The following is a 26,940-nucleotide window of genomic DNA, read 5'->3' as shown; positions in this document are numbered from 1 at the left end:
CGACAGACCCACCAAACACCAAAACCCGAAACAGACCCCGAGACTCCAAATTTCAAACGAACCTCCGGGACCATCGGCTTACATGCAACAAAACCAACCAAGAGGACGACTCAAACCGACACTAAACAACTAGGAATTGGGACCGACCTGTGGGGGAAGGGGCGAGGGGAAGGGGAAACACCAAATCGTCTGAAAACCACCACCACATACAAAACAGCAACACCAAGATGAGCTATACTCATCGACAAGACCAACGAACTCAAGGAAACGGGAACTTACCAGGGGTGGGGAAAGAGGAGAGGGAGAGGGGAGACACCCCTGGAATGCATGAGAGGCTTTCGATGACGGGACAGAGGAACGGAGGAACGGAACAACCTCAGAGCAACGACACGATAAACCATCGTAGCCAGCCGGACGATCGAGACGGAACCAAGATCCATAAAAACAAGAGTGAGATCGAGTCATAGAGGACGGTAACAGAGGGGAGTCGTGAGCAATCGTCGGAGATAGGTCAAGGAATGACTCCATCTCCGGCAATAGGGTAGGGGGAAAAGGAGGGGAATTGTGTGGGAAGGAGAGGTGACGGACCAAATGAAAGGATTAGGGTTTTTTGTTTTTTAGAGAGAGGGGAGAGGTTTTTTAAGAGAGAGATGAAAACTGACTAAAACAAATCAAACGGAGTGCCACGATTTCTGAAATTTGAAATTACGACCACTATGGAAGTATGAATAAGCAATAGATTATCTAACTAAAACAATTGGAAAAGTTTTCTAAGGTGTTTTAAGACATTGGGTCGTCCTTGACCGCGAAATGAATTTTCAATCACCATGATAAATTGGCCTTTTTCAGTTCTTACAGGCGTAAGCGTGACGAGGGTTTTGTAATTCTTATGTCAAAATGCAACAAAGAGCAAAATTATAAGCACAAAGATGAACACATTTCACACGTTACAGTGAAAATTCTGAATGGTCAGAACCCTGAACACAACTTCCACATCTTCCTGTTCGTCATAGTCGAGTTGAGTCTAGATTGGCAAATTCACAATACTCAGGATGACCTAAATCATACAAACACAAAACACAAAGGGAGGAACCTCACAGAAAAGGACCGAGCAAATTTTCTCCTCTTTATTTTTCCAGAAATAAAACAACAAAATTTAATTTCATCTGTTATTGACTTGAGGGAAAATCCATACATGATAACAATAGTTGTATCTGGCACAATTCACTCTCAAAATCATATGTTCTCAGGCATTATGTGATCCGTAAAACAGAAAGGGAAATCTCTCAAGGAAGTGAAATACCAAAAGGTTACGACAGCAAATGTCAACCATCATTGATTTGATGGTCGCACTTGATCTTGCAAATTTTCCACGATGTAAGCTGTATGCATCTCCACCAGGAGTTTAATGAGTGGACTCTCTACATCGCTCCCGGCGTCGGCCTTGTCACGTCGAATGCAAGTTTTTCCATTGGGAGTGACAAGAGTCACTTCTTCTTTACGAGTCTCGAGTTCATTAGCTACCACTGCATGCATATTGTACTTTTTAAGTGCTGCAGAAGCCTTCTCCAATAGAATCTGGACATCTGTCTCTAGCTGCTCACAAATGGGAAGAACATATCAACCAATACTGAAGTTATAATGGGGAAATAACAAGAAAATGCGGATTCGAACAGCAACAACAATAACCGAGCCTTTACGGCTTAACTCTTAAAATGATTTGGAGTAGCTAACATAACCATCAACTAATTAATCCCTAATTTTCAATCAACCAAGTACAGTATAATGGAACGTGATAGTGATCCAGAACCACCAAAAAATTAAATAGATGGAATTTGCAGCCAACTCTCAGTCACACCGAAAACAAAAACGAATGTGGACTCCAGAATATGCTTTATTTTCCTCTCAAGTGTCTCACCTCTTTACGGGAAACCAGTTTGACAAAAGATACAGACCAACAACTCAATTTGAGGTAGTATGCAGAAACTGACCTTAAAAGAGATGCCAAATGCCCGAGGAGCCCAGTCTGTTCTCAGCACCGAGAGCATCTTAGGCACTTGAACGAGGTGCATATTCAAGGGTCCTCCTGCAGACTGAATCTTGTGTTCTACCTGCAAATTTGCACGTGTCATTGTGTCAACAGTTATTTACAATATTCTTGTTCTTGGCCATTAAATTTAGATCATGAAAGTATGAAACAACTGGAGCAGAGAGGAAATGCTTGTTCATTATAGTGGACAAACAACAAACTCCTTTAGGCCATACATATGACATTCAAGTAAAAAAAATAAAAAAGACCCACAGGCCACAGAAGACACAGGAGAATTTGAACAGTCTATTTGAAGCTGAAGGCTACCAAAGAGATGCTGAGGAAGCAAGAGTTACTCTTTGAGTTTTTGCTACATATTTCATTTCTTTATTTTTTTTTTTTACCATTAACCATGGAATTGTGGAAGCCATGAGAAATATACTTCCAATAAATTTTTCGAATTGTAGCCTTGAAAGAGTTATTCAAAAATATACTTAAGAGGTGTTTTCTCATGTGAAAACATTGATAGAAAAACGTTTTAGGTGATGGTTCTCAACATAAAGGCATTAATTACGTCATGTCTCAACAACTTAGCTTGATAACTGATAGAGAAAATCAAGTTGCTCAGAAGGCAGTGTACCATGCTTTTCCACGGGACATAAAAATCTGAGACAGCAGCAGCAAGATAGAACATAGCACGAGGGCCAAGATCCCTAAGTGCGATCCCAATCATCTGTAGAAGCTGAAAAGATACCAAAAGATCAGTATAGAGCAATAAAGTTAGAACTAACCATGGTGATAGTTGATGAGAGAAAGTTTACCTGAAGATACTCAAATATAGTCATAAACCGAAGCTTTAACAAGAGTCCTGCTTCTATTGCCTGCCGTCAAAAAACCCACAGCAAGTCAACTAGCCTCCTCACTTTTGCTATTTCAAATGTAAGTGAGGAGAAGGCTTCAGGCTATGTAAACATAACTGACTAATAATATTAACACTAGATGGTGTAAGATATGGTTCTTAGTTCTTACTGCATGGTGATCTGCAATAGCCTTCGTGACAGCCTCGGCTTGTGACTGCTGCACTGGTTGAATGACAGAGGCGTGAACTTATAACAAAATTTTATAAAGAAAATGTTTCTACAACCATGAATGAAGCGCTTTGCAATACCTAGGAACAAGATATAGAGAAACATAAGAACTTAGTGGTAGAAATACAAACCTTGAATACTCGAGCCCTTAGTTGATTCGAAACATTCCAGCAATGGGTCATCCGGAAGAGATCTACAATATGGCTGACAGGTTCCTCTAAACCAGTTAACACAGTGGCTACTTCAGTAAAAGGTTACAACATTTACCAGCTTAGTTCATGAATCAAGTAAGAGAGAAGTACATAGTTACCTTCTATTGAGAAAGATGACTGCATATCCAGCCTTCAGAAAATACCTGCATGTTACACATTTAGTCCGGTTCATAGTGACCAGGAACCAGCTATGCTACTTGTACTAGAATAAAATAATGACGAACAAAGGATTCTGGTATTCAGAACTAATTATCCTCATTTTAACTGTTTTTCATTCTCAATGTTAAAAAGTTTGATTTTTGAAACTATAGCTCAAGTAACATACAGCAACAACAGATGAATATATTACTCGGTTGATGCAGCTCCTCTGTGACCCGAACTGAAGTTATCAATGTAGCGAACACATCTTTGTTCTAATGGAACAGTCGTACCACCAGACGTAATGCAAACAATCTTTCGCTCCGGCATTCCACTTCCTAATGAAGAACAGTCAACAGTCAACCAGAGCTAAAGCAATCAAACTCATGAATGTCAATCAATATGCAATAACTTACCTGCTGCATGAGAATGCCTTTCAACGAACTCCTTTAACTTTTCATTAGTAACAGAGCGATCTCTGAGAGGAGGTGCAGTGTCAAAAAAGTTTTCAACTTCCATAACAAAATTTTCCTCAAGATCTTCTATACTCCTTGAACCCATTGATTTTTGATCTCTTCACTCAGTAATAAGAAGAAAAGGATCAGAAATCACGAACCACATGCAAATACTATGCATGTTTAAAATAAAAAGGCAAGCATGTCCACAAAGACAAAGCAGCGATTGTTGGAAAATTTAACCTCAATCTGTTACCGGCGACAGAAGGACAAATGACATATAAGCGTGGAGTAAAATGACATATAAGCGTGAGAAAAATGACTGCAAGCTAATGATAATGAATCATAATAAACAATCTGGGATTAGCTACCGTCACACCCCGAATATGTAGCTAAAGAATTCTGCTTCAGGCTCCAGCAGATCATGATGAACCTAGAAAATAGCAAACAACATTCTTTGGCCAGACACACTGGATTTATCAAACATAAAATATGACTATACTACCAAGTAAACACTAGAAATGTAGTTTGGAAATATGATTATATCGTATACTAAACAATAACCACAAAATGTAGAAATATGATTATATTGTATACAAACCACCAAGTGTAGTTTCGAATCAGGTCTATCTACACCAACTGTAAATGCAGCAGACAACAAACGCTAAATTGTTGGTTTCCAGATTACACCTACAAAAGGCGCCCTTAACAGCACTTTTCAGCAGCAGCCATCTATAGAACCCGCGTCACACAAATTTAGACGGATTAAAACCCACTTCATCAACTATATTGTGGAGTCCATATCAGTTATGGTTTTAGGGGCTACTCTAAAACCAAATTATATCAATTATGGTGTAAGGGCTACTCTAAATTAAATTAAAGTAAATGATGGTACGATCTAAACTCTGAGACAATTGATGAATACTAATAAGAAAATGAAAATTTGACAACTTAAACTATACAATTAACAAGAAATTACTCCCTCGACGGTCATTTGTTTACCTATTTCACTTTGGGTGTCTTAGTCAATTGTTTACCTTTCTATTTTGTGAATGACTTTGATTTGATCCCTCACACTCAATTTGGGCCAGTTGTCATCCAATAATTGACCCCCTCCTTTTTCTTGGTCTTTGTGCCAAAACCAAAGGTAAACAAATGACGGGACGAAGGGAGTAACATTTAGCACGAGTCAATTAAGCCATCAAGAAACCTCCGAAGATGTTGTATACTAAGTGGAAACAAAAATGGCTAGCAGCCATATTGGAAAACATCAAATAGTAGGCCATTATTGTCCAGTACAGAGTCGCGACCAAATGTTGTCCCTTGAAATGTTCATCATCATCCTTTTTTTTTTTTTTATTCAACAACAGTATAACTTAATTTTGCAAAAAATTATGATAAATTGTCAAAATTATATTCCTTAAAAAGCCTATTGAAATAAATTCCCAGGGCATGAGACACTTATAAAGACGGTAAAATCTACCAAAATTCCAAATTCTGCAATAGCCACTATCGTAAATCAGTTTAAACAAATGATTGGGACGGAGAGATTATAATAATCAAAACATAAAAACGGAGAAGAACTGATGGAAAGTGTTAAATTCAACTACGGGCCTGGGCCGCACCCAAACGGAGGAGAAAGAGTCCACAACGTAGGCCCAAGAGGGTTCCACTCTAAAACCAATTGGCGATAGAGGGAGTAGCCCCTTGCCTTATAAAGTGGTAATTCTTCTCCTCTTTTATCAATGTGGGACAACCCTCACATGTGGAACTTTGAGTTTCTTCACACTCCCCCGCACATGTGAGGCCCACTTTTCACACAGACTGGACAAATTCATTCAACTGAGCAACTTTGCTCGTCCAGCTGCAAACATGGCCCAGTATTAACTCAGACCGGACAAATTCAACTGAGCAATTTTTGCTCGTCCGACTGCAAACTTTGGCCCATGAAAACCCAGGTCTTTAGCCATGGGCTCTGATACCATGTTAAATTCAACAACGGGCCTGGGCCGCACCCAAACGGAGGAGAAAGAGTCCACAACAGAGGCCCAAGAGGGTTCCACTCTAAAACCAATTGGCGATAGAGGGAGTAGCCCCTTGCCTTATAAAGTGGTAATTCTTCTCCTCTTTTATCAATGTGGGACAACCCTCACATGTGGAACTTTGAGTTTCTTCACAGAAAGCAATTTCATTTGGAATTTGTAAGAAATTTAAAATTAGGTTTGAACGATGAAAATTAGGGTGAGATCATGAAGAGAAAGATTCGAGGTTACCTGAGATAGTGAGTTGGAGGGAACCTACGGAGGAGGTGGATCCAGTTGCAATACTCAGTTCCGAATGTTTCGTAATTCTCAGTCAGTTTGATTCGTATAGATAGATTCGCCCAACAAAACTGGTGACCAATTGATTAAGCCAGTTGTGCTTTGTTTGTTACGGGGTAATAATTTCTTTGTTGCCTTGTTAGTTGTTACCCGTATCACCAAACTGATAAATGAGATTTTCTGTCCCATTTTATGTTTCATCTTGTGTTCCATTATCTTTTCTTGTGACATATCATTAATTTAATAGGAATTATTGCCATTTTTATTATGTGATGGATGATGTGTGGTAAGATAAAAGCAATGAGACAGGAGATAGGATACAGAAGTGGAATTTTGTAACCTTGTAATTGTAAGAGTGATATTATCCTTAGTCTTAAGACTCTTAACATGGGTCTGAGGCTCTGAGCAAAGTATGAGTATCAAACTTACATTTCGAGGGATAAAGTAGCATTACTATAGAGAAGTCTGAGAGAATGGGTCTTGGATTTCCAAGACCCACTTTAAGACCCGTGAATAGTATATTGTAGGGATGTCAGCGGGGCAGGTATATGCGGGTACCGGCTCGCAGCCACCCCAATTAAGGCGGGTATGGGTACAGCTTTCGCGGGTGGTGGGGCGGGGATGGGTTTTACGTCATACCCACCAAATACCCGTCTATATATAGAGCAAAGTTCTCCTAAGTCCTTTATATCTTTTGAGTCCCTAAGTCTTCATATGGGCCTTAGGATGAAGGGGATGGAGGGAGGAGATTGCATCTCAATGGAGGGCTAAAAATGCATCTAGCTAATCTTCCTCCCTAATCATTCCTAATCTCCTCCTCATTCTAATCTTATTCTTATCATCCACTCACTCATCTCTCTTTCATTCATTCCAAAATCAAAACCACATCTCTCATCCTCTCTTCCTCTCATCAGAAAACCAAAAAAAAAAAAACAAAAAAAAAAGCAAAAAGCAAAACCAAATCAAAAACCACCCGACCACCATCAACCCTCATAATCTAGTCCTCCGTGCATCCCCGCCCCCAGCCGCCCCACGACACCACCAATCCTGTCGCCTAACACCCGTCACCAACCAACATCCTTCTCCTCCCTTCTTTTCAGATCTGAAACCACCTTCCACCGCCGTCACCAATACCGCCACGCACCACCATACCTCACGACATCAACAACAGCAACACCGCGCCTCATTCACACTCGGCCTCCACAACCCAAAACCCGACACCTAACCACCATCCTCCCTCTTTCACGGCCACCAGGCCGGCTCCTCCCTCCTTCACGGCCCACTGCCATCTTCTGTTTCTCTTTTTTTTTGGGTTTTTGAGATCTATTTCTCATCACTCCTATCTTCTATTTCTCTTATTTTTTTTGGGGTTTTTTCGTTTATTATTTCAAATTTGTATTGTTTATTTGTATTGTTTCACATTTTCAGAAAAAATTGGGTTAATACCCTAAAAGAAATCGTTTTTTTTATTGTTTTTTTCGTTTTTTTTTCTGCATTTTTGAATTGTTATAATGTGTTGGTTGTTTGTTATAATGTTTTGGTTGTTATAATGTTTTGGTTGTTTTGAGTATTGTTGATAATTATTACTCGTGTAATGTTATAATAATTTCAGTATTTTTTTCGGTTTTTAATAATCTCATCTATTTTTTTCGGTTTTTCAATTTATTATTTTAGATCTAGTATTGTTGATTTTTTTGCTAGGTTATACGGACTATATTTTTTCAGATTTGTTATTTAAAATCTCGTCTTATTATTATATTGTCTTGTTTTATATTTTACAAATCACGCCTTGTTAATATCTGTCTTGTTATTATATTAAAATTACACTTTTTTTTGTTAAAATTACATTTATTTCTGTTACAATTATACTTTTGTCCGCTAAAATTACACTTTTTCCTATTAAAGTTACAATTACACTTTTTTTGGTTAAAATTACACTTATTGATGTTACAATTACACTTATTTCGTTAAAATTACACTTTTTTCTGTTAAAATTCCTGATAAAATTACACTTTTTCCTTTTAAAATTACACTTTTTTCTATTACAATTACCCTTATTTCTGTTACAATTACACTTTTTTTTGTTACAATTACACTTTTTCTGTTCAAATTTCACTCAATTCTGTTACAATTACACTTTTTCCTGTTAAAATTACACTTTTTTTTGTTACAATTACACTTTTTCTTGCTACAATTACACTTTTTCTGTCACAATTACACTTTTTCTTCTTACAATTACACTTTTTTTTTGTTACAATTACACTTTTTATGTTAAAATTACACTCAATTCTGTTACAATTACACTTTTTCCTGTTAAAATTACACTTTTTCTTGTTGGAATTACGCTTTTTCTTGTTACAATTACACTTTTTCTGTCACAATTACACTTTCTCTTCTTACAATTACACTTTTTTTTGTTACAATTACACTTTTTATGTTAAAATTACACTCAATTCTGTTACAATTACACTTTTTCCTGTTAAAATTACACTTTTTATGTTAAAATTACATTTTTTTCCTTTAAAATTACACCTTTTTACTTTAAAATTACACTTTTTTCGGTTAAAATTACACTTTTTCCTGTTAAAATTACACTTATCTCTATTAATGACTAAAGTTACACTCTTGGACTAAAGTTAGACAGACTAATTTGGACTATTTGGACAATTTGGACTAACTAATTTGGACTAACTAATTTTGGACAATTTGGACTAATTAATTTGGACTATTTGGACTAACTAATTTGGACAATTTGGACAATATGGACTAACTAATTTGGACTATTTTGACTATTTGGACGAACTAATGGAGTTATTTACTACTAAATTGAATACAATATTTACAACTAAATTTGGACTAAAATTATACAATTTTGGACTAAAAATACATTTTTGGACTGAAAATACACTATTTACGAATACTTTTGAACTAATAATACACTATTTACGACTAAATTTAGAGTAAAATTACACAATTAGAACTAAACTTACACAATTCATTTATTTTGAGTCATTTAGATTGTGCAATTCCAATCATTGTCCACTAAAGTGTAACTTAGTAAATTGATAGTGTGTGTATCTTTTATCATTTTATGAGTGTAATTATAGTCCAGAAAAGTGTAATTTTAGTCCAAAAAAGTGTAATTTTAGTCTACAAATGTGTAACTTTAATTCACAAATGTATAAATTTAGTCTACAAAAGTGTAATTTTAGTCCACGGAAGTGTAATTTTAGTCCATAAAAGTGTAATTTTAATCCAAATGTATAACTATAGTCCAAATTTGTGTATCTTTAGTCCAAATTGTGTAATTTTAGTACAAATTTCTGTAACTTCAGTCCAAATTGTTCTAACTTTAGTCCAAAAGCGTAACTTTAGTCATTGAGAAGATAACCTTAGTAGAGATAAATGTAACTTTAATGAAGACAAGTGTAATTTTAAAGGAAAAAAGTGTAATTTTAACAGAAAAAAGTGTAATTTTAACGGAAAAGTGTAATTTAACCCGAAAAAAAGTGTAATTTTAACAGAAAAAAGTGTAATTTTAACGGAAAAAAGTGTACTTTTAACAAGGAAAAAACTGTGATTTTAACCAAAAAAAAGTGTAATTTTAACGGAAAAAAGTGTAATTTTAACGGAAAAAAGTGTAATTTTAACCGATAAAGTAATTTTAATAGATCCTAAATCACACAATACCAAAAGAAAATTTTAAATACGAAATTTGGCAAATATATATAAAAAGACGGATATTAACAAAGTGATATCAACAAGAAAAAAGTAAAAAATGAGATTTCATAACTAATAGATTTAGTACTATAATTTTAACCGGAAAAAAAGAAGTGTAATTTTAACACAAAAAGTGTAATTTTAACGGAAAAAAGTGTATTTTTAACAAGGAAAAAACTGTGATTTTAACCCAAAAAAGTGTAATTTTAACGGAAAAAAGTGTAATTTTAACGAAAAAAAGTGTAATTTTAACCGATAAAGTAATTTTAATAGATCCTAAATCACACAATACCAAAAGAAAATTTTAAATACGAAATTTGGCAAATATATATAACAAGACGAATATTAACAAAGTGATATCAAAAAGAAAAAAGTAAAAAATGAGATTTCATAACTAATAGATTTAGTACTAAAATCAAACTATAATTTGTAAGAATGTCAATAATCGGAAAAAAAAAAGACCAAAACATCAAAATTGAAAAAAAAAACGGGTCAATGAAAATTGATCTATTTTAGTAGATCTAAGATTAAAATAAAAAAAACTCACAAATTTGAAACAATATTATATAGCAAGACGATATAAGGAGAACAAAACAACAAAAAAATAAAAAGAACACCCAAACATCAAGTTTTTTAAAAAAAAAAAGAAAAAAAAAAAAAAATGACGTCGGGGCGGCGGCGGCGACGGCGGTGGCGGTTGGCGACTGTGGTGGTTTCTGGTGGGTGGTGGTAGGTGGATGGTGAATGAGGAAAAGATGAGTAAATGATTTATTTGAATTTTTTTGGTTTTTTATTTGTTTGGTTTTTTTGGTTTTTTTTTTCTTGGTTTTTTTTGGAGAGAATATGGAGAAGTGAGATATAGAGAGAGAATAAAGAGATGTGATAATGAGTTGATGAATGAAAGATGGGGAGGATTAATGTAGTTAATGAGAAAATTAGAGGAAGATGGCAAAATTAGAGCATTAACCTTAATTTTTGTGTTCTCATCTTAGCCCTCCATTTCCAAGATCCAATGGCCCATAATGGGACTTATGGACTCACATGTAAGAGAAGGACTCATTTGATCTTATATATATATATATATATATATATATATATATATATATATATATATATATATATATATATATATATATATATATATATATATATATATATATATATATATATATATATTATGACTTTCGATAATGTTTTTTATTAATTTTATTGAAAATCTTAAACTAGGATTATAAATATGAAAATTTACGAAAATTAATAGTTATTAAACTACATTTTATTTAAAAAAGTATCGTCAAAAATTATGACATAGGTGGTTGGTGGGTCAACGGGGAGGGTACGGGTCTAGATTTTCATTTGGTCGGGCAGGTACGGGTATGGAAACATGTACCCGCCACGGATGGTGGGGTGGGTACGGGTATGTGAATTGCTTGGTTGGGTACGGGGGAGCCTATATCCACCACTGCCCCGCCCCAATGACATCCCTAGTGTATGGTGTGTAAAAGTGGGTCTTATTTATTGTTGTTGATACTTTTGATAGGTTTGAGTGATAAAGTGGAATAAATAAGAGAGTCTGAGTTAAGTCTTAATGATAAAGTGGGTCCTTTTTTTTACTGTTGTTAAGACTCATATTCGGTATGTGGATAGGGTTAAGCATCGGTCTAAGGTCAGACCGGACCAAAACTAATAAACTACCACTTTCTCCGATTCAGATAAATGGTAACACTTACCTAAAATGGACGATACATACCAATGATAATATACCTTATTTGGCCTAAAAAATGACTAAGTTAACCTTATACTTCACTACCTACTTACATGTTTGTCATCAAATGGTTCACTCACTCAATTTAATTACACAACTAGTTTTATACCCGTGCAATGCACGGGTTTTTTGAACTTCCTTGCATAAAAATTAGGGATTATTTAATAATGTTATTGAATATTAGACTTTTGTACGACACTCACTCAAGATAATACAAAATACAACCATTTTAAAGTGCAACGGTCGTACCCGTGCTTTTTGACAAAAAAAAAATCGACCATTTTGAGTTAAATAGTTGCCGCTTTATGGTAAATAGTGACCACTTTGTTAAAATGGTCATTTTTAGTAGTAAAAATGTATTCACTATTTAACATAATATGATCATAATTTATCAAAAAAATAGTCATTTTTTTTATCGTCACCCATCGACTGTCGTACAAAGTAATTTCTCAATCACATTTCATAGCAAAATACAATATAATTCAATGTTTTAAAGCCACCAATGTTTTTTTTTTGGTCTAAACCATCCGGTAATCCGAACCACATTGGGGCGACTAATCCGGATTTCGGGGCGTGTCCAAGGATTATGGTATTTAAACCCCTCCCAATCGCAGTTGTGGGGGATCGATCCGCAGACCTCCCTACCAAGTGCAGCCCCATGCTACCACTGCGCCAACCAACAATTGGTTTAAAGCCACCAATGTTACAATAACAAAATACAATCCAAAGCTTTAAAGTCGTCGTTCTTTCATCAAGAATACTAAGTTCTTAAAGTTACACGTTTTTCTCCCTTCAACTTCTTTGTATGATTAATAATGTAAAGAGTCCTCTATAATTTTTTCAAGTGCAGGTCCGTCTATGTCCGGCCTAAACTCACCAATGATCACCTCTGTTATGACCAATCGGAAGGATAGGATCAAGTTCGACTAAACAAATTCAATTCTATCAATCAAAATGAAAAAAAAAACATATACAACCAGCTCAAAAATCTACATGAATTATTAAATATCAATCATGTCATAATGTTTGGAGAAAACAAAATTTAAGTATGAATGTACAATTTAACCAACAGTTAACAATTGTGCGAAATAGTTTTATATATCAAATTATCAATCATTGCCAACAATAATCAAAGGAATGTCAAAATTGTGCAAAGGGTTAGTTGAGTAAATAATAATAGAATTGTACCAGTTAATCAACCAAAAAGTGAACATCATGCCTTAAATAAACTTGATTGTGAAAGTGTGTATAGACAATTGACAATGTGATGCCCTGAAATTCTTCACGAATGACAACCCCTTAGTGACCCAAGTTCTTCAATACAATTAACTAATAGTCTCAGCAGGGGGCTCACTCTTCTGATTGGTTGCGTGCGGTTTCTATTACTGGGTTGGGGCAGACTATGAATGGGAGGACTTATCGTAGTGTGCTTAGCTATCGACTCGGCGTCCCGCTGTTTACGGTGTCTAGGCCTTGTCCTGCTTGTTCTCGGGTTTATGGCGATCATGCTGTGTCTTGTGCTGGTACTGTGGGCGTTAAGAATCGGCATAACCTCGTTCGTGACACCTTATTGGACATCTGCTACAGGTCAGGGATTTCTGCTGGTAGTGTAATACTATGGTTTTACGAGTCTTTGGGTACTCTATCGAGTGGGGCTTACTCTGTCGAGTAAGTAGTTTTTGACGCAAAACAGTAGTCTGCCTGTAGGGTACTCGATCGAGTAAGTTGGGTACTCGATCGAGTAGGGGGCACTCGATCGAGTAGGTGCCTTACTCGATCTAGTAAGTGTGTTTTACGGGTTTGTTTTGACGGGTTTTGTTACTAATGCAGGATTAATATAAAAAGGTTCCGTCACTTTTCTTAAACACTTTTATCACCCTAAAACCTTTCTAGAGAAGCTTGAAAGTTACGTTCTTCGCATTCATCGCATTAGTGGCAAATCCCAAGGCTTGGTTGGTCGGATCATCTTATTCTTTACACCGTTGTGATCGTCGTGTCAGGAGTAAGTTCCTTGTATCATTTATTTAGTGTTTCGTTGAGTTTCTTTAAAACCCTAATTGGGTAATTTGGGGGTTTTGGGGAGTATTGTTGTTGTAGATTGTGATTGTATGATTATGTGTCTATAGGAGGTGATTTCGTTGAAGAATGATTATGATTAGCTGATTGTGACGATCTTGGTGATGGCTTATTTCAGGTAGGGTTTCCCTACTCAGTATTAGTTACATGATTGTGTGGTGATTGTTATTGTTATTGAGTAATTATCGTACTGGAATTGGTTGTTGGTAATTGTTGGTGTTGTGACGGTTGTTTATTGTCGTTGACTATTGTTGTATCTGTCTGTGTTCTTCGGGGTGCGTCCCTGGCCGAGTGGAGTCACTTGCGGGAGTGGCTTCACGCCCTTGATTCGCCTTCAGTGGAACCCGCCACAGGAGGGATGTGCACATTAATGAACATGGGTTTATCGCTCGATGGAGATGAGCGGGGCTTAGGTGGGAACGGCTGCGGTCCCCATCAGGCGGAGGGAGTAACTGTTGCGATGGGTACTCTGACAGGGCTACACACTTTAGTGTGTAGTCAGTTGTGTGGAGATTAGAGATGGAGACTGGGTTGTGTTGAGCTGTTTGAACTGTTTGTGTACTTGTTTCATTATGGCATTGTTTATGTTTAATTAGTACTGACCCCGTTTAAATGTTTTAAAAACTGTGGTGATCCATTCGGGGGTGGTAAGCAGTTATTGAGCAGGTATGATATGACGCGTATGGGATAGCTGGGATAAATCATCACGTGGAAGTTAGAAGTCTTCCGCTGTGTCAGACGATGTTTTATAGCTTTGATAGTTTTATCAGTAGATCGTCTGAGAACCTTGTATTTCAGTTTAACGGTTTTGGTTTTGATCATGAAATCAATTAAATTATATTTACTTTTAAAGTACGTTTCTTTATTGTCTTATGATTATCATTGTCTCGGGTAACCGAGATGGTAGCATTTTCATGCCTTAAGTGGTCCTGGTAAGGCACTTGGAGTTTGGAGGTGTTACAAAGTGGTATCAGAGCGACGATCCTGAAACCTGTAACCAATGAATTTAATGAACCTAGGGAGTCTAAATAAAATGAACCCGGGGTAGAAGTTGTAGGAGCTAATGCAAAGACTTGGGAGACATCCTAAAGTCGCAAACTCGCCCTACAATTTTGAACCGGTCACCATGGGATATGAGTCGGGATCGCTATGTGTTTATCTTGTAAATTGTGTATCTTTGTAGCAAAGTGTGGTATAAATTGGTGGATGTATGTATGTGGAGAATGGGGAATGTGTAGAGAAAGATGATAATGAGGTGATGTTATACATTATTGATTGAAAGCATGATAGTTGTTTTATGATATGGCATTGTAGAAATACGGAAAGAAAATTTGTTTGATTTGAGTTACACATAGAGTTATGTATACATATATGTTGTTGATAGTGTTGTACGAGTTTATATAGCTGAAAGTTTGAGTAAGAGCATGAATAATTGGTGGAAAAAGATGATAATTGTTGCATGATAATATGATTTTTGATAAAGCATGTTGTATGATGGAAGAGATTTTATAATGTTGTTATGCTAGTAACATGTGAATAGGAGACTTGATGTTATATATTTGTGATTTTGTTTACGTAAAGTTATCGAATAAAAACATTTAGGTAATACATGCTTGGTAAATTGAATGATGCATGTGCATAACGGACGTTGTTGCTTGGCTTTTGAAGATAGTAACATATGGTTAGGGATACTGGTTTTATAAGCATCGAGCTGTTTTTGTTTACCTTGTTGTCGTTTAAGTTGTTTGGAAGTAAAATCAAGTAGTTGTGTCTTCGATTATAGAGAGGTTGTCTTTAAACTGTTATAACTTGAGATGCATAAGTTATTTTAATGTGATTCCAACTAAGGTGATAGCTTGTTCGTTTACGATTCTAACGATAAGTCACACGCCCAAAACGAGTGAGTTATGACCGTTTTACGAAAACTGGACAGTGCTGAGAAATGCGTAGGGTACTCGATCGAGTGTCCCTCACTCGATCGAGTGCAACTTGGTACTCGATCGAGTACCCCTTACTCGATCGAGTAACCCTGGTAATTTGTTATATGTGTCTCTGACTTTCACATACTCGATCGAGTAAGTCATTTACTCGATCGAGTGGCTTGTACTCGATCTAGTGACCCCTATTTTGGGTCATATGCTTATCTTTTGACTTCGTTGCATATTATGTTTAATTCAAAGGTATTATTTTGCTTCTTTATGCATTGTTTTATATGTATGTTGAGCCTGATGCGTAAATTACCCAATCTTATGGTGTAGTGAGTGGCACCTATGGTGAGTATGAGTTCGGTGGAGAGGACATGAGTTATATGTGATTGTGATAGATAGAGGAAAAAGAAAAAGGAAGATTGGCAAGGCTTAATTGAGGCATAGAGCATGTTTTGTGAGATGGGATGAGTGATATGATTGTGTGTTGAGTAATGTAAAAGTAAGTGAATGTGGGCAAAGGGTGATGTAAGTTTATGGAACGTGAGAATGAAAGATTGAAATGAGAGACGCATATGGTGGTAACTTTGGATGTTTAAGGATTATGAAGGGAGGTAGTTATCACTCAGCTGGTTAAGAATATATGTAATGGAAAGGTCGTTATAGATAAATGGAAAGAAATGGGGTATAAAGAGATTAGATTGAGTTATGCAGCGATGTGGGTTTGCAGATAGCGAGTGAGTTTGAGAATTTGGTTTATCAAGAGGTGGAACTAATGTGTGATTTTCTTGGGCAGTTAACAGTATGAAATGAGTTTGGGATTGGAAAAAAAAACGAGATGGAGTGGACTGACGTGTAGATTGATTGGTGATAAGTGAGAGTGATAGCATGATAAAAGAAGATCCATGGTAAGGAAGAGTGAGATAATATCGATAAGAAATAATGGGATTTGAGTTTTGGAGCAATGAGAAGGTAATCAGAGCACTAAAGAGTTAGGAAGAAGTAATAAGGAGTTTTATGGTTAATTGATTTTGTCGAGTGTAAAAGAAAAGAATGAGGGGAGTAAAACTAGGAAAATGTTGTCCGGAGTTATGTGATATAGAGGTAAGGAGTCGTCGAGATGTGTGATACCAATCATGAGGATGTTAGTTGATGGTTATATAGGAGTTTCGGGACAACATGATTAGTCTTGAGTCTTGAGGAATTAAGGAAAGTAAGAAGTTGGTAGAATATCTGCATGATATGAGATTTTGGTGGAGAGTTAGATGATGATACAATTAAGGATAGTATTGGGAAGAATGTTGAGGTAATTTTGTTGATGGATTTGATGTTCGTTATTTGGGATGTTAACCAAAGATAGGAAAGAAATCGTGATGTTTAGAGATGCGTTTAAGAGGTTTGATGTCCGGACAGTGGTAGTGTTATGGTTTGTGACTAGTGGTTAAGGGTGATGGTATATTAGAAAGGTAGCAATTCTAAAGAGGTTGATTTTGTAGAGACCAGATTGATATGTATGGTTGTGAGAGAGTATAAGATGTGGTTATATGAGGCGGTTGTTAGTAGTTGAGTATTAATGGTATGGTTACAATTGGCAGGGGGTGATGGATATGCGAATGGGAGAATATGTTATGAGGGGTATACGAGTTAAGCTCGGGTGAGAGGTAATTTTTTTTTTCAGGTGGTAACTTACGTGATTAGGATTGACTAGTTGGATGTGATTATGGGTCTATGATGTGTCTAAACGTTTGTGTGAGGTTCCGACCTCACGATAAGTGGTATGGTGTGATAGACATAAAGTTGTTATCTGAATGTTCTGTAATATATGTTGGATGCGGTAACCTAATGGAATGATGTTTAAAAATGGTAATAGTTCGATTGATCTCGCATGGTTAGTTATAATTGTATGTGTATTTATAATACATGTGTATTCCGTGAAATGGTAGGGATGATGGTCATGAGGTGCTTATCCGTTTATTCATATAATATGTTGCGTTGTGATTTAGTAAAGTGGATTTGAGTAAGTTTTCTTGTCCGAGAAGTTATTTCTGAGTTAGTGTTTATGGGATTGTGTATGTTGCGATGTCTATCGGTGTGGTTGTGGTGCCTCGGGTGGTGATCCGGGCACGGTACTTAGTTTTGTGATGTGGGTATTTTCGCACTGCGCTGTGGCTGTTGGTGACGGTGTTGCGATACCGTCACCGGTTGTGATGGGGTAGGCGGGATGATTATGATTCGAGTTTCGAAAGTACATACCAGCTATATAAATTGTTGTGTTGTTTGATGTTGCTTCCTGTGAGTTTCAGTTTGTACAGATAGACAGCTGTTTTGTTTATTAATGTTTCTTACCAGTTAAGTTTTGGAATGAGGGTAGAGTATGATATGAAAGAGAGTGTATTTGTTTCCGTGGTTGTCATGGCATAGGGATATTCTGTTGATGGGACACAGTTGTCAGAAGTTTTTACAGTACATTTGATCTTGTTGTAGATGAGGCATCGGTGCACATAGTCATGGCAAGTGATTCGTAGAACATGTGTGGAAATGATCTGAAAGCTGCAGGTGGTTCATAATCTTTCGTTGAGACAGTGAGTGTAGGATGTTGGGAATTAGTGTCATGTTAAGTTATGTATGAGTTTTGCGGTAAAGAAAGAAAAGAATTTCAGGATCTAGTGTGAGTTTATGTAATAATTGTGGATCATGAGCTATGAGTATGGAGATAGGTGCAGGTATATGGGATTATTTCGTTTTGGCAGTAATAGGGAATAATTGAAGTTTTGGTTAAGCTAAAGATTTTGAGGTATAGGTTAGGTGGCGTGACGAGTGAATTGAAGTATGAGAATTGTTTAAGTAAGAGAGCCTTAGATTTATGCATGGCGAGTGTTCAGATTATAGGTGGTTATCTTTGACATGCGGTGGTGATGAGGATAATAAGAAGATATAGCTAGGATTTAGTATTAGTGAGTTACGAGGACGTAACATCTATCTTAAGGTTTGTAGGATGCGATAAAAGGGATTTTGATGGTTGTGCATATGATAGTATAATTGGAAGTAGAGTGTTGGTGTAGCATAAAGGACGGATATTTGTTTTGATTTTATTAAAGGTCATGACCGTACTTGTAGTAGTTCGATGTTTAGGAATGAGAGAATATTTCAATAGTGTTGAAAGTTGGATGATGATGTTATGAGTGTGAGTAAACTTCAAGGACGAAGTTCCTTTTAAAGGTGGTAGAATGTAACATTCCGTTTGATGTTATGAGTATTTTGATATTGGATTTTCTAGTGGATGATATGTTACGGAGCTAGCAGTAGTGTATGGAGTTAGTGTCGAGAGAGATATAATGGAGTTGATACGATATCGTGAGCCATGTTGTGGAGGTAGGAATAGTTATAGTGGAGTTGGTGTTACGAGTTCATGTTTGGTTGGAGTTTTGTTTTGAGTTCTTAGTTGCGTTGTTGTGTCTTGATCGAGTTAGTATGTTTGTTTTTTTTAGTATGGGTTGAACTTCGGGGACGAAGTTCTTTTTAAGGAGGGAAGACTGTAATACTACGGTTTTACGAGTCTTTGGGTACTCTATCGAGTGGGGCTTACTCTGTCGAGTAAGTAGTTTTTGACGCAAAACAGTAGTCTGCCTGTAGGGTACTCGATCGAGTAAGTTGGGTACTCGATCGAGTGCGGCACTCGATCGAGTAGGTGCCTTACTCGATCGAGTAAGTGTGTTTTACGGGTTTGTTTTGACGGGTTTTGTTACTAATGCGGGATTAATATAAAAAGGTTCCGTCACTTTTCTTAAACACATTTATCACCCTAAAACCTTTGTAGAGAAGATTGAAAGTTACGTTCTTCGCATTTATCGCATTAGTCGCAAATCCCAAGGCTTGGTTGGTCGGATCATCTTATTCTTTACACCGTTGTGATCGTCGTGTCAGGAGTAAGTTCCTTGTATCATTTATGTAGTGTTTCGTTGAGTATCTTTAAAACCCTAATTGGGTAATTTGGGGGTTTTGGGAAGTATTGTTGTTGTAGATTGTGATTGTATGATTGTGTGTCTATAGGAGGTGATTTCGTTGAAGAATGATTATGATTAGCTGATTGTGACGATCTTGGTGATGGCTTATTTCAGGTAGGGTTTTCCTACTCAGTATTAGTTACATGATTGTGTGGTGATTGTTATTGTTATTGAGTAATTATCGTACTGGAATTGGTTGTTGGTAATTGTTGGTGTTGTGACGGTTGTTTATTGTCGTTGACTATTGTTGTATCTGTCTGTGTTCTTCGGGGTGCGTCCCTGGCTGAGTGGAGTCACTTGTGGGAGTGGCTTCACGCCCTTGATTTGCCTTCTGTGGAACCCGCCATAGGAGGGATGTGCACATTAATGAACATGGGTTTATCGCTCGATGGAGATGAGCGGGGCTTAGGTGGGAACGGCTGCGGTCCCCCATTGGCGGCGAGGAGTAACCTCTTGCGATGGGTACTCTGGCAGGGCTACACACTTTAGTGTGCAATCAGTTGTGTGGAGATTGGAGATAGAGACTGGGGTTGTGTTGAGCTGTTTGAACTGTTTGTGTACTTGTTTCATTGTGGCATTGTTTATGTGTAATTAGTACTGACCCCGTTTAAATATTTTAAAAACTGTGATGATCCATTCAGGGGTGGTGAGCAGTTATTGAGCAGGTATGATATGACGCGTATGGGATAGCTGGGATAAGTCATAACGTGGCAGTTAGAAGTCTTCCGCTGTGTCAAACGATGTTTTATAGCTTTGATAGTTTTATCAGTAGATCGTCTGAGAACCTTGTATTTCAGCTTAACGTCTTTGGTTTTGATCATGTAATCAATTAAATTATATTTACTTTTAAAGTACGTTTCTTTATTGTCTTATGATTTATCATTGTCTCGGGTAACCGAGATGGTAGCACTTTCATGCCTTAAGTGGTCCTGGTAAGGCACTTGGAGTTTGGGGGTGTTACAGGTAGAGAGGTTGATATCGGTTTGGTTGATGGGTGTGGTAGCTATTGGATTTATGTCCAGAGTCCAATTAAGGTAACCCGGTTTATATCCTATGTAACCGGAACGTTTTGCTAGAAGCCGCTTACGGACCGAGTCTTAAATGAGTTTAAGGATTCGTGTAGAATTAAATGGGCCCATTGGGTCACACACAAGATGAATACGGTGTTTCCTTTTTACAGTCGGACTGAAATATGGAAATAGGGCTCTAATTAGATTATGTCCAGCTGCGATTAAAGTTAGGGTTTGATTAGGAAACTGAGTTATTACTCCCCTATATATAGAGATATATGGGAGTCAGTTTCATCCATCCTATTCTTCTGTGAGAAATAATAAAACCCTACCTTTTGTCACAAATTCTCATTGAAGACATGACATATCCGTCACAAGCTTGTGAGGGATACCATTTTACCTCACAATGTACCCACTTTTTCTCTCTCTGCAACACTATTCATGTGGTCCCTTTTCTCCACTAACCCATTTTGTTACCATTTTATCTCACAAAATATCCGTCACAAATGGTAACCCGTCACAAGGGAGACCAATTGACCTTTTGTACTAGCATACAAATCGCATCTCCTATTCATACGTGTAGATACTAGTGGAGGCACTACAATTGGGGTGCTCGTGATTATTTGTAGCAGTTGGGTTATTCGGATCCAGTTCTTATTTTCTTATTTGCTAGATATTATTTGCTCACGATTAATTCCGCTGCGAGGTAATTAGATAACTCTTTTATTTATGTTTAATTCTGATTTATAACATGCATATGGTCCAGGAGATTTGTCTGTTATAAATCGTTTTAAGGACCGGCAAATCCCTTCAGTGATATCAGAGCGGTGTATGCAATGTTAAAAGTCGAATTAACTTACAGATCTCGGTCAAATTCTCATTGAATTGAGATTATGTATGTATGCATTGTTTGTAATATGTTACGTAACGATGCTCTGCTATATGATTCTTCATTATCCGTTGCGATATTTTGTTGGGTAATGAATTCATCAATAGTTATATTGCTAATCACATGTTGTGTTGATTTGTTGTATCTTAATCATCAATTTGCAAATTTTGACCGAACCTGAGGTTTTGTCTTTTGGTCATCACGTGTATGCATTTGTGCACATCATGTTGTCATCCATTATTAAATATGTTTGGCGTTATTCGTGTTCGTAATTGTTACGAAATTTGCCCATGAAAATTTACGCGAGTCTTAAATCTTACAAATGCGATGTTAGCGTTTTATTAATTGTAATATATGATATTATGTTGGTTAATTTGTAAAACCTGATTTGTTTTTAAATAAACCCTTATTTGATGAGGTGACTGATTTGATTAGTGTGGACATGGGCCACACCGTGGCGCGCACGGAAGGCGCTTGAAATAAAGCGTGCATTTGTGGAGTCGCCACCAATTTTTATGGGAAATTGGAACCGTTCGAATACCTCGTGCCATGTCAAGACACAAAGTAATGACATGAACACTAAGAACTCATTACCCTTAGCATTCTATGTCTAGAATGACTCTCGTGGATTGCCAATGAACACGGATGTTCACAGAGATCTGGAGTAAGGGGTGAGGGTACGTATTAGGAAGTCCTTTTACTGAACACCTAATCCCGCCCGCCTCGATAGCGGCCTTTACTAATGATTTGGGAAGTTATTCATATTTTATATGTCGTCGATTATATGCATGCAATGCAACATCCATAGATTAATCCTAACATGTGAGATTAAACTATGTCGGTTAACACGTAATTTAACAAACAATTAAGGTCGAAGTTGAAAGTTATATTGATTACATGTGAGAGACAAGTAAAATAAATCATACAAGAGCGATAAACAAACTGTAAATAAATTACAATAATTAAAATTACAACGATTACAATGGTTTAATCGATTTACGTCAAAAATACACTAGAGACGGATTTCGAAGATGAAAATAGAGAAAGAATAAAAGGGTTAGAAATTAAAGTAATAAAATAGGTCAGATTAGGGGCGATATTATGATTATTAGTTAATTAAACACGTAATTAGAAACTACGTCTAGGCGAAAACGAGTTCAGGGACAGAAATCACCTCAGAACAGGCGTAGCATCTGCTGCGTCCCTTGGAAGAGGCGCAGCTCCTCCTGCGTCCGTTCTTGAGTTGAGCTCTGTCCGTGAAGTCAGAACCGCAGTTCGTTAATGTTCATTGGTAATTTTAAGATCAATTATTGATTGGGAACTCGAGTAAAGTGATTTAGCAGATTATATACATCTGTAACCGTCATAAAAGCGATAAAAACGGGTTAAAACGAGTTGAAACAGGTTAGATTTATTTACGGCGTCGGAATAAAATTATTACTAAACTTGGATTTAAGACGGTTGGAAAACGAAACAAAACAGAATATGAAAAGTATGTACAAAATACGAATCCCAGAAACTTGATATGGACAAATCGAGTTCCTAAAATCCGGGTTTGATATAGTGACGAAAACCCGCAAATATCGAATTATAAGGGATTTAAGTCTAAATAAAGCGTTAAGATTAAAAGGGAATTATTAAAAGATGTTTATGTACTGAAGGATGAAAAGAAATACGAAAATAAGACGAAAAGGACAAAACAATGGAAACTCGAGGAAAAAGAAGAAGAGCAGGAGCAGCAAGCAGCCTCTGGAAGAGGCGCAGCATATACTGCGATTCTTCGAAGAGGCACAGCTGCTGCTGCGTTTCTTCTTGACGTCTGATCTCCTCTGTTTTGTAAAAACGGTTTTACAAAAGGGTTTTAAAATCGGTTTTGAATGTACTTTTGACGTAAACCTTACATTAATTAGTACAAAAAGTAAAAAAAATAAATTAAAAGTGGGATTTACACCCTAAGACTTACATGTTTGACGGAACGAGATTAACTAAGTTAACGTTAGTGATTGCTCGACTCGAATGTATATAGAAAGTGCCCTCGTTAGAGGATTTTAAATTGATTGATTGATTGATGTGTAGTGGTTAAATTGGTCGGTCATGCAACGTGACTGGTACTCAGAATGATCTGAGCTTACGTGGTCGACTGATCAATCACGTAGGCGTCGAAAGCTTAGAACAAGGTATAGAATTTAAAGAGAGAAGAGAAGGGCGGACACTCGCATGAAAAATATGGAGACCGGAGGTCTCTATTTATACCAAAAAATGTGAAAGAGTTTTGGAATGACACAAACTTTGGAAAGAAATCACGGAAATATTCCGTAAACAGCCAAAAGGGTTGGGAAGAGGCGCAACAGCTGCTGCGGTTCTTCCAAGAGGCGCAACATCTGTTGTGTCATTTCCAAAGAGGTTTCCTCCTCCGGAAGAAAGATTTCCGCGTTTCTGTTATGGAATTGCGGTAGACCTATACTTCCTTATTCCATAAATATGATATACGGGAGATATTTTACCAAAAGATATAAAATTTGATTGGGAATAAATATCTAGAACACTCTAGAACATTCCGACTCAGCATTTTATACGGTTTCTTAGAAAATGAAGCGGTTTTTGACTTGGACTCCAAATGAACTCTAATTACTGTCAAAACGACCGTATTGGTGTGCAGATGACAACCAAGGGGTAGACTCGAGTGTTTGAGCTATCACCTTACGATAAACTTATGAACTGTCATAAATCGTTCCGCGTACCAAACATGCGGCCCAATCATCACTGGGTGGTTGACGAAAGGTGTAGAAATAAGGTATCTACAGAGCCCCCACTTTGACTGTGTAATACTACGGTTTTATGAGTCTTTGGATACTCTATCGAGTGGGGCTTGCTCTGTCGAGTAAGTATGTTTTGGTAAACTAAACAGTGTTCTGTCTGTAGGGTACTCGATCGAGTAGCCTTGGCACTCGATCGAGTAAGCGGCACTCGATCGAGTATGTTACTTACTCGATCGAGTAAGTTGGTTATCGGGTAATAGTTTGACGGGTTTTGTTAATAATGCGAATTAATATATATAATACGCCGTTATCTTTCATAAACACTTTTATAAACCTAATACACTCAAAAAGAGATTGCAAACTACGTCGTTCTCTCCATTCGCATTATTGGCAAATCCCGGAGCTAGAGAGGTCGTATTTCGTTGTTCTTTGCATCATAGTGATCCTTGCGTCAAGGGTAAGATCCACGTACCATTTTTATAGCATTTGGTTGACTTTGTTTAAACCCTAATTTTGGGGAATTGGGGATTTGTATGATTTGTGGTGTTAGTAGTGATTGTATGATTATGTGAATAGGAGGAGGATTCGTAGAAGAAAGATTTTGAGACAGCTGCTAGATCGTCTGCTGTTGGTGTTGCTTTCCAAGTAGGGTTTTCCCTACTCAGTATTAGTTACATGATATGTGTGGTGATTGTGCTGTAGATAGTGATTGTTGATTGATTCAGATGGTTGTGATTGTATATTGTTGATTGACTCAGACGGCTGTTGATTTTGGTGTTATGGTTATTGTTTATCTGTCTGTGTTCTTCGGGGTGCGTCCCTGGCTGAGTGGAGTCACTTGCGGGAGTGTCTTCACGCCCTTGATTCGCCTCCGGTGGAACCCGCCACATGAGGGATGTGCACATTAGTGAACATGGGTTTATCGCTCGATGGAGATGAGTGGGGCTTAGGTGGGAACGGCTGCGGTCCCTCACTGGCGGCGAGGAGTAACCTGTTGCAATGGGTACTCTGGCAGGGCTACACACTTTAGTGTGTAGTCAGTTGTGTGGAGATTGGAGATGGAGACTAGGGTTGTGTTGAGCTGTTTGAACTGGTGTGTACTTGTTTCATTGTGGCTTTATTTTTGTGTAATTAGTACTGACCCCGTTTAAATGTTTTAAAAACTGTGGTGATCCATTCGGGGGTGGTGAGTAGTTATTAAGCAGGTATGAGCTGATGCATATGGGATAACTGGGGGGAGTCACCACGATGCAGTTTAGAAGTCTTCCGCTGTGTTTGATAGTTTTATAGTCTTTTGATAGTAGACAGTTTTGGAGAACTTGTACCTCTTTATCAGTTTTGGTTTTTGGCATGTAATCACGTTAAACGTTATTTACTATTTAAATATGTTTCTTTATTGTCTTATGATTATCATTGCCTCGGGTAACCGAGATGGTAGCACTTCCATGCCTTAAGTGGTCCTGGTAAGGCACTTGGAGTATGAGGGTGTTACAGACTGAGGCTTGGACAAGGCGAAAGTCAAAGTATAGCCATCAGGTCAATCGAAGATTACAACCTGACGACTATGGCGACGCAAGGCGGCTCAAGGGGTCTGAACCAAGGACCTGTCATCGGGAACATTTTAGAGTCTGTCGACTATCGGGGAGGGTCGTTTAAAGTCCATTAGACTACGTAACGAAGCTCGCCAGCCATAAGAAGGAACCATACCTGAGATACTCCTGGGTGAAACGGGACTGAAGGCGTTTCGGCGAAACTTTTGGTCTGAAGATAACTTGGTGTCTGAAGGCATGAAGATTGTCCGAAAGATATAAGGATTATCTGAAAGATTTGAAGGATTTGATATATATGAGGGTCAGCAGGACGTTGAAAGAAACTGCTGGAGAATCTGCTTGTGTCGGTCTCAAGCGAACTCTGTTTCTGAGAAATTCGTGGGCTGCGAATGGCAACGAAATCTCGCTTGGGGAAACATATAATGTCTCGATTGTCAACAGCAACACTGCAAAATATCGCTGGAGAAATATATATTGACGACTAGGAACATCTTGATCGTCATGAGCAACACTGCAAAATATTGCTGGGGGAATATATGGATGACTCTGTCAGGATGGAATCATTCTTGGGGGAATCTGCTTGTGTCTGTTCTCAAACAAACTCCACTTCTTGAGAAGTACATTGGCTATAATGAACTCTCGCGGGAAATATAAAGATGCATCTTAAAACACCGTTGAGGAAAATGAAGAGGCTTGACTGGTAGTGGCGCGTCCTAAGCACCACTGAAAATCCGCTCGGTTGTTGCAAACGAAATCCTGATAATAAAAGATGGGCCCGTGAACTACGTCCAAAGGGTCCTTGCTGAGAAATAAAACATTGTGACATTTTGCAGTCTGTTAAAAAACGTGGGCCTGGACGAAAAGAATGACCAAGAGAGCTAAGTGTATGATATAAGATGTCGGAGAAGAGGCGCACAAAACTTGGGCCCACAAATAACAAACTTATAACGGATTTTCAAATTTGAGCTGAAGACTCGCTGGGGAATAGGCGCGGCAAAA

The 26,940-nt window shown here is 37.4% G+C and overlaps 1 protein-coding gene across 1 annotated transcript; it reads right to left on the bottom strand.

Moving 5' to 3' along the window:
* Positions 1-1,104: 1,104 nt before the first annotated feature.
* LOC141623148 (phosphopantothenate--cysteine ligase 2-like) lies at positions 1,105-6,342 on the bottom strand. The gene is made up of 10 exons (XM_074439217.1): positions 6,196-6,342; positions 3,884-4,041; positions 3,679-3,805; positions 3,428-3,472; positions 3,249-3,334; positions 3,059-3,111; positions 2,851-2,910; positions 2,670-2,771; positions 1,992-2,111; positions 1,105-1,596 (listed from the first exon to the last, which is right to left on the bottom strand). Exons 2-10 carry the CDS (start codon positions 4,026-4,028, stop codon positions 1,333-1,335), a joined length of 1,002 nt encoding a protein of 333 aa, XP_074295318.1. The 5' UTR covers positions 4,029-4,041; positions 6,196-6,342; the 3' UTR covers positions 1,105-1,332.
* Positions 6,343-26,940: the final 20,598 nt, after the last annotated feature.

Source organism: Silene latifolia, chromosome X, assembly GCF_048544455.1.
Source record: "Silene latifolia isolate original U9 population chromosome X, ASM4854445v1, whole genome shotgun sequence".
In the NCBI taxonomy this organism is placed as follows: Eukaryota; Viridiplantae; Streptophyta; class Magnoliopsida; order Caryophyllales; family Caryophyllaceae; genus Silene; species Silene latifolia.
This window is presented reverse-complemented; position numbering and strand designations above follow the sequence as displayed.

Excerpts from the sequence above, each read along its gene's own strand:
- LOC141623148 (XM_074439217.1), bottom strand. The coding sequence starts at position 4,028 with ATGGGTTCAAGGAGTATAGAAGATCTTGAGGAAAATTTTGTTATGGAA. Across the intron at positions 3,112-3,248 it reads TAAGGGCTCGAGTATTCAAG|TGCAGCAGTCACAAGCCGAG; the intron begins GTTTGTATTTCT and ends TCATTCAACCAG. Across the intron at positions 1,597-1,991 it reads CATTTGGCATCTCTTTTAAG|CTAGAGACAGATGTCCAGAT; the intron begins GTCAGTTTCTGC and ends ATTTGTGAGCAG.